We start from the raw sequence: 16,001 nt of genomic DNA, 5'->3' as shown, positions 1-16,001 counted from the left end.
CCATTAAGCTTCCAGCGGGAAGAAAAAACATCCAATCATTTACACAGCTTCTGATACATGAAAGCTATTTGGTTAGTCCTAATTAATCAATGCCACAAGTCCCCGCAATGAGAACTGAAGGCACTGCTAAATCCATTGCGCTGTCCTTTCCTGAAACTCTGGAGGCAATTAATGGAAAAGAAAGGACTGGACTTAATGCCTAAAATGTTCCAGCGAGGACAGCGCTGTTTTTGGTTTCTGGGTAAGTGTGAGCCCATGCATTTGGTGCCACGTCACATCGCCGCTGCTGTCAATGTATCAATACTTTTTAACGACTGTTATTGTTGGCAGACCCCCCTTATCCAGGGCAACTGACACAGCCTAAGCCACACATATTGTCTATTTATACAGCTGGGGTCTTTACTGGATGAATTAAAGTACTTTGCTCAACTGTACAACTGTTACGTATCCCATACAACACCAGGAAAGTCTCTCTGAGAGACCTGTGTTGAACTCTCAACTTCAATGCATTAGGGGACACAGCAGCACAATCAGACAGGTGAATCAGGCCTCTGGCATCTATTCACATAACAACGAACCTCATGGTCGTAAACGGCCAGGCAACAATAAGCTAAACCTACAGTTATTACCAGGAGTAAAGGGCACAGTTTTTGAGGTGAAAAGGTCGCACAGCTTGCATGGATCCCGGTGAGGGGTGTCCGAGTTTACACCCTTCCCGTTTCTGCGTGTACCAGCTGCCCCCGAGAGCAACACACACACACACTCCAGCATCTGTCTCTGCCAGCCACCATGCACAGAGCCACTGTTTCCATCCCTGCTTTTTTTTCTCAGAGAACACAGAAACAACGCACAGCTAACGTTAGAAATTGAATCCAGAGCCGCGCCTCCTTCCCCCCGGGTAGCGGGATGGGGGGGGTATGATTTGTTCAGGTACAAAGATGGCGGAGCTTTTCCGATTGCTACCAGAGCTATCGCGGTGCTGGGGGTTAAAGCGAGCGAGTGAGGTTTTGCCTGACAACAGAGCTCGGGTTTCCCTGACGGGGCGCCCAGGTACCCCAATCACAGCTCGCAGCGCCGGTCACGTTGCGCCGCATGTCTTTCCCCCCTGATCGCTAATCCAGATGTTTTAAATCAGACAGTAAAACCGAAGGGGGAAAAAAAAACATGCTGTGCTAACCAAAATGGCCAACTAATATGCAGAATTTTCTCCCTTTTTTTTCAAACAGAATTTGTCACAACGCGGTGAGTGATGCGTTGTTTTGATTCTGGTCATTAAAACAATGTGTTCCCCATCCGAATCAATCTGGTTCTCCTCCGGCAACCGCATCCAGATGCGACAGATATGAATTTTAATTGCGCCTGCATACATAACTTTGCCCTGAAACACTTCCCTCCTGCTTACAGTGTTTAAACTGAAGAGCCACTCATGGACTGTGCTTATTGAGTTATTTATTTGTTCCAGGATTAAATAAAAGTGGACTTTGAACATCTATGGTGATAATATTACTACTTATTTTATCAGATACTTTGGCTCCATAAAATTCCTATTAACCTACATTTCTGAATATTTTTTTTAAATAACTCTAGTGGGGTTTGATAAGTCTGGGTACCTGCAAGTCATCAATTCACAGCAAGCTGTTAGATCTGGTTTGCATTTCTGTCAGTGATGATTTAAACATTGGGAAAAGGATGGGTGACGATGCTCGGTGAGTCACGGTGCGTCCCGTGTGTGCGCTGAAGCGCCGAAGCGTGTCCAACAGCCTGTCATCACGAGGTCAAAGAGGTCCCCTGAGGATGACCCCTGGAGCCCTGCAGTAAAGCACACTGACCTACTGTCAGAGATCCTGTGTAACACCGAGACCACCTCAAGCTACACATACTGTCCCTGCCACTGAAAAATCCCTCACCAGAACTCTCTCATTACCTGACAGCTTAAATAATGACCGGAACTCCTTTGCAAAAACAGGAAGGAAAGCGGAGCATGTAGTCTTTGTGATTAACAGTGTCTGACTGCAGTGGTTTGACCTATTTCCTAATAGGCAGTAAAAGTCGTTTTACTGCAATGTCGGCATTTACCTCAAAGCATACCACGCATTGCATTTTTCCCCCAAAAGCAGAAAAATATACCTGCCAATGTTGCCAGTACAATTCCAGTAACTGTTGCTATTCATCTTAAAGGGCTCTAGCACTGTGGGCAGTTATAAGAAAAAATAATCAGTGGTTTACTTGTTATCATTTAACATGTACAGCTACTTGTGGATTGAAATTAAAGTACTTGAGTTTTTGGAAAAGTTAATATTTGAAAATGTGTTACATTGGAGGAACTGGAGGATCTCCCTTAAAAAGATGGCTTGCAAAATAATAAAAATATATGGATTAAAAAAGTAATGGAATTGCTTATTTAAAAATGACTGGAATGCATACATATTGAAAATCCTGACAAAGGCATCACCTTTTTTCAATTTTGTCTGAAATGTCCAACCATACACTTTCCCTGCATTGCAACTCTGGGTGCTTTTTTAAGATCCAGTGGCCAGGAATCTTCATTGAACTCCTTTCGCTCTGGATGGAAAACTCATAAAATAAGGGAAGATAACAATAAAATGTTCTTTTTTTCCTTCTCCCTCTTGCTGGTGCCGGCCTATCTACCTCTGTCTCCAGGCCCAGCACTGCAGTCTGTGCCAGGAGTCTCGCACAACACAGCGTCCACCCCCCCCCCCCCCCCCCCCCCCCCCCCCAAGCTCCCACCGCTCCTAAATTATCTGTCTGCTGCGGGGGATACCCTTCCTGCCTGAGTTCTGCTTCCTTGCCACAGATGGATTGGCCCACAGCACCGCCAGAACAACTGTCCCCGAAAAAAGACCCCGCTTTGTGCTCCGTCACGGCCACAGAGGTGCTTCCACCAGTAATGAGCGACCTGTTCCAATCCAATCCAAACATAATGAGGAGGAGAAGGGATCTGCCAACTTACAGTATATAGAAAGGCAAATATAAAATCATGAAAGATTGAAAATGCATTTTCTGGCTTCTCTTTGCAGTTCTGTCTTTCTCTTTCTGTTGCTCCCTCTCTCTGTCCCTCTTTCTCTAATTCTCTGTGTCTCTAAAGCTTACAAAACAAGTATGCAAGTCAGTCAAAAATTCCATGCAACATCGGCTGAAGCTAACGGGATAAAGCCGGATTTGACAGCCCGGTAAAATGCCAAGCATGAGGTTTAACCACAGGAAACTGAATGCGAATGCAGCATCATGAGCAGGAAGCACACAAACAGCGGGGGACTCGGTCACACCTGGCTGGAAACCTGTGGATTATTCCCACAGGACAAATGGTCACTTTTTCAATAATTAACAACAGTTTTTTCCGTGTGTGTGTGTGTGCGCGTGCGTGCTCGTGCATGCGTGCGCGCATGTGTGTGTGGTCTATGGACAGAATCTGAGGCCGTGTTTTGAAAACATCTGATGGCTTAGCGAATGAGGCACTGGGCTTTTAACCTATTGGCTGCAGGTCTGCCGGCCAGGCGGCCTGCTGCCATCATGCCTGTGAGGTAACTAAGCTGGATCACTTCAGTAAACAGCATCCTGCAGCATAAATGGATAATGTGCACCTCTCATTGGGTGTCTCCTACAAAGATAAAGCATCATTTTTGCATGTGGAAAAGCCAGAGACTGGGCTTAAGAACATTGAAGTGGCTGCAGCTCCCCATATCCCTTCATATACAGGTAGATATCCTGTGTCTATTTTTATATCCTCTCTCTGTGTGCCCCCAATCCCCACCTCCAGGCTGCTTTAATCATTCACCTTCTCTAGCAGCTCCCAAAGAAGCGGAGCCCCCCAACACCGAGGTCCCTTTTTTCCACCAGCGTTCAGGATAATAGATCCATTGTGGCTGATGGAATCCGTATGTTCCCGCGCAAACCCGAAGCGATGTTTCGACCCCCGCTTTGAAACACAGACACGTGCTGAGGGTCGTGGCATGATCGGCGAACCCCGTGTCTGGAGTCTCGTTTCTGTTTATGAAGCTGGGTCATTAAAATAAACCTTAACGACCCACCGACACATTTCCAAGAAATGACTCACGGCGCGCAAATGCCCCCCCAAAACCTTGATTGGGAAGTTTGTATTTTAAAAAGAATGGGTTAAATTCATAAAGTTATGCACAAGCCCTATTGTAGAGACTCATATCTGTTATGCAAGCACTTAACTGGCCTGGCCCACTGACCTGCTAATGCCTTTGCTCTAGGTGCTCCACCCTGGCATCATTCCAAATGGGTAATTGGTGCTTGTCACCCACTTGCAAGCACTGCGCAAAACGGAAGCAATGCAGTCCCTTCCTTGCCAGCATGGTTTGACCAACAGCAAAGGGCTTGCTTATAGAGATCAGTAAACATTTCGACATGTCAATTCCAGAGTCATTTTATAACAAAGGAACCCCCCCCCCCCACCTCTTCTTTTTTTGGCAAGAGCCGTTGCCTCAGTGCTGTGCGCGGCGCGCAACTTTAGCGGTGTTTGTTTGCTTTCATGTTTTGAGTTCAGACTGAAGCAAATTAAATCTAAATTTCCTTTCCCCCTGCACCCACCCCCACCCCTCCCGAGACGGCGAGACACCTCGCTCTCGCCGTCCCTTTGTGTTCTTCAGGGGAACGGAAGCGGACGCTTGCCGAGGCGAGGCCGTGCTGGAAACCCAAACACAGAGCTCTGGCCATGTGTTCAGTAGACGTTAAAAAAAAAAAGCTCTCAAATGAGGCGTGACCATCAAATTTGTAGCACGGAGCCATGTATCTCTGAAATTAAAACAAACTCTGGGCAAGGCCTTCGGAGCATGTGTGTGGCTCAAGCCGAAATTGATGATGTTTCATCTTCTTCATAAAGGAAAACAAATGTGAGCTAGTCTGGATTCTTAGTCTTAAAGAAAAGCACAAACAGACTTTTTGATATTAAAGATGGTGGAGATAAAAGATTGTTGGCTTCTAATGCTGACCTACCAGTATGCATTGAATGATGGGGCGTAGGGAAAGGTAGACACTAAATCCTGTGAATAATCTTTTCTCAGTGCTAGGCACTGTGATGCTTCCTTGGCTTATGATGTACATGTTAGCAAGATATTCTGTGCAAACTAGCCAGCAATGCCTTAAAGACTTTGGTTATGTTTGACCACGCATAGAAGCAAGGCAAAGGATCCGTGTTTGAGTTTCACAGATGGACAAGTGATGACAGAGAGCACTGCAACAGACTGGGTGGCTGAATTGGCTCAAGAACATAAACTCATAATCAACAGCAATTCCATCCAACCGTATCCACCCGCTGTAGAGTCGTCAACTCATGCCAGTACTGCCATGTGCGCCCCCCCCCCAATACCCCCGACACACACACACCCATCACAGAATCACTGACAGCTGTCACCACACCTGGTCTAGGGTTCGGGTTCGAGCTTGGAGCCTCATCATCGCCAACGAGATGCGAATGCGCAACAATGCTAAACTGCACAATGCTCTGTGGGAGAAGGGAACTCCTTACGAACAAGCAAGGTTGCTTCCCGCTCACAGACTCCAGACACAGCGATTGTGGTCACTTTACTTGATTGCTTTGTGGATTCCCTCATCCAGGCCGATGCTGATGAGCCTCCTTATCCGCCACACCACACCACACTGCACCGCTAATGGGGACAAGGCTACGGCACATCTGTCAGCCATAGATGGTGTAACAGTGACAGCAAGTGATTCACAACCTGCAATTCACAAAATAGCCAAACATGAGTCATGCCCAGAGACCCAGAGTGTTTGGGTGTGAGCTCCAATGTACAAAGGATTCAAAGAGTGCGTGTGTGTGTGTGTGTGTGTGTGTGTGTTTGGCGTGGTGTTTAGCAAGCTTTAAGAGTCAGAAACAATGCTGGTTGTGAGCTACAGATCTGTCTTCTCTCTGACTCTGGAGGGCCATGTACATTGGGGGCGAGCAGGTCCCAAATCCCCTCCATTCCCCCTACACCCCCCACAGCCATACAGACCCCAGTGTCTGGTATTTAAACCAACATGTCCTGCTCCACAAAATTAGGGAATAAATTTATTACCCGTGAAGTAACTTCTGATGTCCCCGTCTCAACTAGTGAAAGCTGAGCCAAACACCTTGTTGATCTGTCGATGGAGGTTTTGCATTGCACAGGATTCACTTTTTTATGCTACATCATCAAGTTAGCTTTGTTTATGATGCTGTCATCCGGTATCCCTTGAGAAAAGTCAGCACAGCATACCTGACACCAGCTTGTCTAGGGCAGTCAGGAAAAGGCTAGAGAGAGAGTCTCAGAGGAGTGTTGGCTGAGAAAATAGAAGCTCTTCCTCGCCCTGACTGCATGAAATCTTCTTCAAACAAGACGTGTCATGTTGTAAAACAGGATAAGCAGGACATTTTTTGGGTTAAGGAAAAGTTCAGGAACAATGTCTCTCCTTTGAGAAAAAAAAAAAAAGTTTTTTCTTTTTTTTTTCCTTTCAAATGTCATGTGTCTGGCAACAATTTTTTATTCTCCCCAATGTACCGAACTGCTGGCTGAGAATACGAAACTCCGGTCAAATATCCCAGAATTCCCTGTTTATTTGGATGCCTTTGCCATTGCCTCGGCAGACGCGAGGTCCAGGGAGAAGCTGACGGTGTCAAGTAAAACAAACGGTAAGAGGACACTCTAATCTGGCAGACCATCTGCTCTCCCTTTTGTAAGGCCCAACAAGGTGGAAACTCCACTCAGCCTAACAATATCAGAGCCTGAGAAGAGCTACTTCATTCCCATGTCCTTAGCCTTTTTTGAGGACAAGGTCATGTGCAATCCTTGACTCTATCATTGAATAACACAGGCTAAGAAACATGTCATCTGAAGAATGAATCACTATGAAAAAACCTGTACAACATATAGTCACCAAGCATAAAACAAAGGGAAAAATGTGTAAGATATGTGGTTTTTCGAAAGGTTAAAGGTAGATAGAGAGATAGATACCGTACAGGACAGAGGCAACAACATAGTTATGTTAACTGATCATAACAGCAATCCAAAATTCACAATATGAAAAAATCATATCCCCTTCGAAATCAATGAGGGGAGGGGAGTGGTGGTGGGGGACTCTGTTCTGCTTTCAAAACATTTCAAAATCAATTTCCTTCCAGAGTAAACTCTCAGGATTTAGTGTTAAGATGAAATCACCGATAGCACAAGTTAAATGGAAATGTCTTTGTGTTTTATCATTCCAAAGATATCCCAGGGGTCACGCTGGGTAATTGCTACTTTCCTACTGTTTTCCTCAATCAATGGAACAGAGGTAAAGAAAGAGTGTTCCTTATGGCTGTAAAGCAGAGAAAGTTTTCTGTTTTCACTTAGCCTGAATTGAATTTTCAGATAATTTAAAATCTTTAAATTATAGAAACGCAATGTTCACATGAAAGAAATCTGGGAATTTCTTTTCTATCCATAACGATGTAGGACAACTCTCCTTTTCTCAAAGAGCCCATTCATTTTGCTTGAACTCAAAGAGATTAACAGCACCTTATGCCTGAGCGAATAAGAATGCTTTAAACTAATACAAACTGAGAAGGAAACATCATCCAACATGACGAATCATTTCAGAGTGTCAAATTAAAGCAACTGCTATAACATTTAGTCAATTACAGCCAAAAGCACTTTTGGTCTCGCGGTATGCTTAAGTCATCTCTGACTAAACCAAACATTATCCTGGACTGGAAACTCAAAAAAAAAAAATCTGGTTTGTAATTAGGACACATACCAAAATATGGTTCTTATTCTTTCCCCTGATACTGTAGCTCTGATCGTTAAACAAGCCCCCCGTGGCAAGCTATAGGATCGCATTCATTACGTCTCAGTGTTTACACAATTGAGCAAACCTTTCACAAAACGACTCCAGAATCCAAAATCATTTGACTATGATTCTCTATCAGGGCACTGAGTTTCAGTTTAGATTTTTTTCTAGATTGAGTATGTGGCAATTGCTTTCATGGAAAATGCACAAGCATCCTATTACACCCCCCTGCTCTTTAAACCTTTACAAAATAACTGTCAGCCAGTTTCACAGCAATAATAAAAAACACATTTTTTAGATGCAAGCAGCAGTGAGGTCATTTTGCTCGTGCTCAGAAAAAAAGAAAAAACTCGGGACGCTGAACATCAAGCCTATAATAACATGAAATTTTAGCTTCCAGTCGAAATGTCCAAAATGCATATTTAGAGACCCATTTGTTTTTCATTTGATGCAAGGGTTCAGGCACCCAAACCAGGTTTTGAGTTTCCACGTTCCACTTCAGAGAACACGCCCCTGCCCACATGGGACAGTAGAAACAAAAAGCAGAAAGAGGGTACATGGTACTATCCACCGTGAATGGCAAGTGTCTGCTTTAAGCAATTCAGAACTTAGAGACAATCAGGCAAATAGAGATTATATTCACTGAGTGTTCAGATGTCACTCTATATTATGGTTACCTCCTCTCTGCAGTTCTGGATTCAGAAAAGTTCTGAGTGGCAGCACATGAGCTGCAAATAAGGGGGACAGAGATCTCACCTTTAACCAGGAAATGGTCCTGAACCTGCATTTCCTGATTAAGAAGATTACAGTGAGGATCAACCATTAGCAGCTCTTTCTTTCCTTTACTCAATAATGTTTTCTTCTATTTGCCACTTTTGACAGAATCAAGTAAGAAGTAATCAGTCAATAGTAAGTAGTCTTTATTAAAATGCCCACAGCTGTTAATTTAGCAGAAGAATCAAAGAGTATTAGCTCAAATATAAGTTCACTGCATCACCTGTTTGTGGCTAACCTTTGGCCACTAGTCTGTCACTCTTTATCAACACAGTCTGATTCTCAGATCCAGCATAAACTCTTTATTTTCCCTCCATAGGATACTGATGTCTCATCATACAATGGACAAATAAATTTACTTCAATTAAATTTACTTGAATGACTTTTTATTTACGGGATTAAAATCTTATGCCAGTGTTGGCTGAGTAAACTGAACTCAGTAACTCTCGCCCACCTAGATCAGGACCACCACTTTGAGTTCCTCGCCATTTCCTGAAGCTTTCATGCTGACTAGCAGGGACGTTCAATTGAAAAACAGCAGGACTACAGTAAAGCACAGGATATGCTGTTCTCATTTCTCTTTCCTAAAATACTCAGACAAATGCCTCAGACGTGGTCACGGCCTTTACTTTTTCAGAACTGGAACAACAGTCAGGTTGCCAAAAACCAGCCTCCCACAAGTACATGCAAACTCACTTATTTTCATACAGCGCAACACTCAAGATTAATAAAAGGAATATTATCAAGTCAGATGCTACCGGCCTGGAGGGCATTTGGTATGATACAGAACTCAATGTCTTTTGGGATTTAATCTCTTCCACTTTTGCCCCCGCGTGCATTCTGACATCCCCCCCCCAACCACCAGCTTTAATAACCACAGTAAATCAACTGGCACAACTCACCTCAGCCCTTTGTGTGTGGGGGAGGCTGGACTCAGGTTCGATGGCGTACACGTCCACCAGGTAGAGGTCGGAGCCCAGCTCCCGGTCCAGCTCTGCAGCGGTCTGGATCACTCCAGTGAAGCGTCCGATGGTGAAGAGCCGCCCCGCAGGCTTGCCCTTGGACCGCACTGAGACAATGTAAAACTCCACCTTGGTCTTGGATCCTCTGGGGCTGGACGCGTCCAGAGAGATGACGTTGGTCCCGGGGGGCTGGCCCTCCTTCAGGATGGTGATGTATTTGGGCTGGGAGAAAATGGGGCCATCCGTACCCTGTAGAATGATGGTCAGGTCCGTCCGTGAGGTCCTCCTGTCTGGGCCGTGGTCAGTGGCTGACACGGTCAGGCTGTAGACCAGCCGCGAGGGTGACAGAGAGGAAGCCAGTCTGATGTCGCCACTGTAGCGGTCCATTATGAAGGTGTCGGGGTCCCCCTTAAGCAGCTCGTACTCCACCTCCCCATTCGCGCCCTCGTCCGGGTCCAGGGCCACCACCGTGGTGAGGATGGAGCCAATGACGACAGTGGACTCGGCGATGATAGCGTTCTGGGAGATGAATGCCGGAGCGTTGTCGTTTTGATCCGTCACCCAGACAGTGAGGTTTTTGAGGGCGAAGCGCCTGAACTCCACAGGGACAGCCTGGTCAGTTGCTTTGACTGTCAGCTCGAAGAGGTTGGAGAACTCCCTGTCGATATCTTTGTTCGTGTATATCACCCCGGTGACGGAGTCTATGGCAAAGTGGTTCCCGCGTGGCGTCTGCTGGATGATGGAGTACTCCAGCTGTCCATTGATGTCTGCATCAATGTCGTGAGCGGTGACAGTCGTAATCGAGGTAGCGAGGGGCAAGTTTTCGGTAATGGACTTGAAAATATCCCCGGGGGCAAAACTGGGGGGGTTATCATTGAAGTCTCGGACGTGAATAATCACCGGGATTGATGAGGACCTTTGAGGCCTCCCATTATCCTTTGCAGTGATGTTTAGTTTATAGACGGACTGGGTTTCAAAGTCCAACTTTTTGACCAGAAAGATGCTCCCAGTGTTGGGACTGATGCTGAAAGTCCCGTGGTTGTTGGTGGCCGTGATGCTGTATGTTATCTCTGCGTTGTCACCGGAGTCGGAGTCTGTGGCTGTCACCGACGCCACCAGCTCACCGGGCCTCATGTTCTCCACGACATCAATGGACAGAGCCGACTTGGGAAAGAAAGGGGAGTTGTCATTTTCATCCAGGATGCTCACACTCAGCATACAAGAAGAGGAGAGGGGCACTGCACCTGAGTCCACTGCTACAATTTTCAGAGAGTAAGAGGATGTCGCCTCGTAGTCAAGTTCACCTACAAGGGTCACCTGACCTGAGCTGGCATCAATGGAGAACCTGCCTTCTTCATTGCCCTCCTTTATGTAATAGCGGACGACTCCGTTTTGGCTCTCATCGACATCAGAGGCTGACACTCGCAACAGCTGTGTGGCGTTCTGGGCCGACTCTGAGACGGAGGCTTGGTAAACGTCTCTGGCGAAGCGGGGTGGGTTGTCGTTGATGTCTCGGAGGTACACCTGCACTTTCGCCTGGTCCCTCAGTGGCTTGGGGACACCCTGATCAGAGGATGCGACAGTAAAGGTGAACACTGCTGCCCCCCTCTGCCTCATAAGAGACTCCCTATCCAGCCGCAGGGTGCTGGTCAACTCCCCAGTGATGCCGTCCAGCTCGAAGTCCGCCTGTGGCACCTCGAGCGCATACCTCACCTCGCCATTGGATCCGCTGTCCTTGTCCTCGGCAAACACCCGCCCCACCCTGGACCCCCTTTCCTGCTCCTCTTCGAAGTAGAACACATAACTGGTGCTGTTGAACAGAGGCCGGTTGTCGTTCACGTCGGCCAGGATCACGGTGATGTTGACCGTGGCACTGAGAGGCTCCGTGGCTCGATCCCTGGCCTCGACCTGCAGATTATACCTCTCCTGCAACTCTCTGTCCAGTTCGGCTTTGATGTACAGCTGACCGTCCGGGAAAATGCCAAAAAAATCCCTCTGGTTGCCCCCGACAATGTCATATGTGACGTCACCGTTCAGGCCTGAGTCCTTGTCAGTGGCTCGCACTTGGAAGAACCGGCTGTTCACGGGTTCAGATTCTAGGATGGTGACCTCATAGGAGAGCTGATCGAAAGTTGGCGCATTGTCATTGACATCATACACACCAACAGTCACAATCAGAATGGAAGAACGTTGAGGGACCCCCATATCAGATGCCAGGACCTCCACTCGATAAGAGCTGGTTGATGTTTCCAGGGACCGGGTAAGAGTAATAAGGCCATTCTTTTCATGTATATGGAAGAGACCTTTAGGGTTCTGCTTGAGACTGTACAGCACCATACCATTGGTGCCCTCATCAGGGTCTACAGCTTTGGCTTGGTAAACATGGTGGTCAGCCCCCCAACTTTCAACTGCGCTAACATATTCAGTGGCACGGGGAAAACGAGGAGCATTATCATTTAGGTCTTTTACAGTTACATTTACAAGGGCCTGCCCTGTGGCCTCCCCAACTCTTACTACAACTTTGAGTTGATAAAATGACTGTTCCTCTCTGTCTATACCACCGAACGCAGTGATCTGACCTGTGGCTGCGTTTATGGCAAAAAGCCCCCTCCGGTCCCCAGATGTGATCAGGTAGGTGATATTGCCATTCAGTTCAGGGGCGGAGGCAGACACAGTGCCAATCACAGAGTTAATCGCAATGTTTTCAAATATGACAAAGCTATACATGCTTTGGCTGAAAGCGGGCGGGGTGTTCTGGCTGTCCACGACTGTGACAGTGACTATGGCCGGGGTGCGAGACCGAAGGCCGGTGCCATCGGCTGCAGCCACCTGTAGCTGGTAGGTTACCCTCTCCTCCAGGTCCAGCGAGACCAGCGTGGTGATTCTGCCCGTGCTGCTGCCCACGTGAAATTTGGACACGTCCCCAGCTGTGATGATGTACCTCACAGTGCCGTTCCGCCCCAGGTCTCGGTCTGTGGCGGACACGGTGGTGACGTAGGAGCCAGGCGGATCGTTTTCCTCTACATCAGCAAAATACCGCACCGGGTAGAAGACGGGTCTGTTGTCATTGATGTCCTTCAGCGTCACGTTGACTGTCGCTGCCGAGCGGAGAGGTGGGGTGCCCAGATCCGTCACCTGGATCCAGAGCTGGTACATCTCCTGGGTTTCCCGGTCCAGCTCGGCAGCAGTGCTCAGCCTGCCAGATGCTGTATCTAGATGGAAGAGATCTGCCACGCTGGGCGGAGTCTCAGGGCCGAAAGAGAACCGCACGCTGCCATTGGGCCCCAGGTCTTCGTCAGTGGCTGATAGCACCAGCAGCTCGCTGCCTGGTGGGGAGTTCTCAGCTAGGGAGATATGATATGCGCTCCGAGTGAAGGTGGGGACCTGGTCATTCACATCCGTTATGTTGACGATCAATGTGGTGTATGAAATCCTGGGCTGCAACCCCTGGTCTTTGGCGCTGATGTTCAGCACCACCTCGGACGCCACTTCCCTGTCCAGTGGGGCAGCGCTGGTGACCAGCCCGCTGTTTTCACTGATGGCGAACCAGCCCAAAGCGTTTCCGGACACCAGGGAGTAGCGCAGGTTGGCGTTCTGCCCAGAGTCGCCATCTGTCGCAGAAACCCCTTTCACATAGCTGCCTTTCGGGACATCCTCTCCAACATCCACCCTGTAGAGAGCCTCCTGGAACACCGGCGGGTGGTCGTTGATGTCATTCACGAAAATAACCAAGCTGGCGAATGAGGAGCGGGCCACCGGCTTGCCGTTGTCGGACACAGACACCGTCAGGTTGTAGGAGGAGATGCGCTCCCTGTCCAACACGCTGGCCACTTTGATGAGGCTCAGATTTGGAACTGGGGACTTTTGAACCTCAAAGTGTCTCTGCTCATTGCCACCCAGAATGGAGACAGAAATGTTTCCATTAGCTGAAGGCGAGTCTGAGTCTGAAACAGTCAACAAGGCAACCACTGTCCCTACCTGAGCATTTTCATCAACAGAAGCAAATTTTGAACTTGTGGGGAAATACCTGAACTTGACTACAGGGTCATTGTCATTCACATCCAATAGCTTGATGGTGGCCTCTGACCTACCTGAGAGAGAGGGCACCCCATTGTCCACTGCATGAATAGTTAAAGAATATTCTCTCTTACTCTCATAATCCAAAGTTTCTTTAATAGTAATGGTGCCTGTTTTAGGATCAATTTGAAAAGGAGTTCCCTCGTCCAAAAAGTACCTGATATCCGCATTCACCCCGTCATCCTGATCTGTGGCTGTAATTTGCAAAACGCTGGAACCGATGACCGCATCTTCAAAAACGCTGGTTTGATAATGGTCTTTATCAAAAATGGGCGGGTTGTCATTTGTATCCTGGATTGTGACATTTACTTGCAAGTAACCGAATCGCTTGGGGTCTCCTTTGTCTTCGACTTCAATCAAGAGTTGGTAAAAGGGAGTGAGTTCCCTGTCAAAACCTCCAGTCGTTACGAGATGCAAGAATGCCCCCTCGCCGCTTGGGTTAACTGTAATATCCAATCGAAACTTTCCCTGCTCGTTGCCGTTCACAATCCTGTAGGTAGTGTGATCCACGCCGTTACTCCCAATGTCGGCATCCGTTGCCGTGTCTAGTATCACTTGCCTGCCGCTGCTAGCATCCTCTTTGAAAGACACAACAATCGACGCGTCTGGAAACACGGGCGAGTTATCATTTATATCCAGCACTACAATCCTGACTTCGGTGGGATAGGTAGGTTGACTGGATAGCACCACAACGTTTATAATACTACTTTGCAAGACCTCCCTGTCAATCACCGCCGTTGTGAAAATGACACCGGTGGTACTACTAATGGAAAAAAGTTCGTGATTCTCACTGAATCGGTATGTGAAGCCAGGTTTGGTCTCTATCGTACCCACGTATGTGCCCACTGGCTGCTCCTCTTGAATCTCGAACTCCTGTCTAATTTGGCTGGATGCAGCGTGATGCCACGAAGTCCACAGCATCAACAAAATAAAAGAAACTCCGTTCAGATCCCTACCTGAAAGCGCCATGCTCAAGTTCCCCTTCCACCTTTCCAAGCGCCTGGCTAAAATGCATCAACTTTGACAACATTAATGAGCAGCGAAGCGCAATGAGGTTCTCATTTTGTCACGGATCACAGTGTTCATTCCTGTACTGCGCTGCAGGTGAAACAGATAACGCTTTCCCGACAGTATATCCAACTTTTCTTGCAGTTATTCGTTTTCCTGTTTACGCAGCGTTAAATCCCCCAAGCTTGGTTCCACGCATCACCAGTCGGCAAATGCAGAGAGATTCCTCACTTCTTCATTCAACTCCGGTCACAGTTGCCCTATGCTTTGAGCGACTGTTCATAAATTCTCATTTTCCTATTTTACAGAATAACTGATAACATAAATAAAGGGTGCGTGCAAGCACAAAACTGTTCAATCCCTTTGTCATTTAAAACGAAGTCTTATTTCCAAGTGGGAGCACAAAACCAATCGCCCGAGAATTAAACAGCCAAATTACTTTTAAATCGTCACTACTCCTGGATAACGGAGTTAAGTCTGTAACAGCGGAGTCTCATCAGTAACTTTGCTCACGAAAGCTCCGGTGTGGAGAGCTCCCACCCCCGGCTATCCCATTGGTTTGCTGTGCACAATCCCGCCTCTGACTGGATTTCCCTTAAACTGTGAACTAAAACTCTTACCCTGGTTTGTGGATAAAACTGTCAGTACTACCCAACAGACAGCCACATAGAAATTAAAGGAGGGGTTATGTAGTTTTGGACACTGTACCGTTAGCCTGTTATAATAATAACTCAGATGGGATTATGAGTTTTGTCTTGGAATGCGTATGGTTTTAAAAGTTATATTAACCGTTTCGTGGAAAGGTAGCGCTATTATTTCAGTAATAACAGTAATAGTTGCAAACATTTTCCAGTATGTCTATTAGCCTAGCAGTTTGCGTCTAAAAAGAAAGTTTCGATGGAGACACTCTTTATTTTGACAGGTGGATTACCCCAAAGCAGACAAATTAAAGCAAACATAATTGAACTGTAAAATTGGAAAAATCAGTTGTATTGTCAATGAAACATACGTTTTGTCCTTAAAACAGAAATATAAGATTTATCCATAAATCTGATGTTTCAGGGTTTTTTTTTCTACTCATCTGCTCATGTTCATTAATTAATATGTTCATATGTAAACATAGTATTTGGCATTAATAATAATAATAATAATAATAATAATAATAATAATAATAATGGTTACAGTAAAAATACGGACGTTGTGTATCAAATCAGATTTACTGTGACCTCATATTGCATTTAGGTTGTCGTAGTCTCGGTGTCATAAGGGTAAACATTGCCCTCTAGCGCCCATATGTAAAAAAGTTCCTTTTTTCATTATCCTGCGGCAATCGTCTGCATTTTGAAGAACTAGTATTATGTAATGGAAAAAATAATTTCAACGTTGATT

The 16,001-nt window shown here is 46.6% G+C and overlaps 1 protein-coding gene across 1 annotated transcript in view; it reads right to left on the bottom strand.

The window, feature by feature from the left end:
- LOC118769887 (protocadherin Fat 4-like) overlaps nucleotides 1-14,573 on the bottom strand; it is an 86,021-nt gene extending 71,448 nt beyond the window's left edge. The window contains exon 1 of the mRNA XM_036517273.1: nucleotides 9,468-14,573. Within this exon, the coding sequence (XP_036373166.1) occupies nucleotides 9,468-14,573 (5,106 nt within the window). The remainder of the gene's footprint in view (nucleotides 1-9,467) is intronic.
- Nucleotides 14,574-16,001: the final 1,428 nt, after the last annotated feature.

The sequence above is a fragment of the Megalops cyprinoides genome, chromosome 22 (assembly GCF_013368585.1).
Source record: "Megalops cyprinoides isolate fMegCyp1 chromosome 22, fMegCyp1.pri, whole genome shotgun sequence".
Classification (NCBI taxonomy): Eukaryota; Metazoa; Chordata; class Actinopteri; order Elopiformes; family Megalopidae; genus Megalops; species Megalops cyprinoides.
This window is presented reverse-complemented; position numbering and strand designations above follow the sequence as displayed.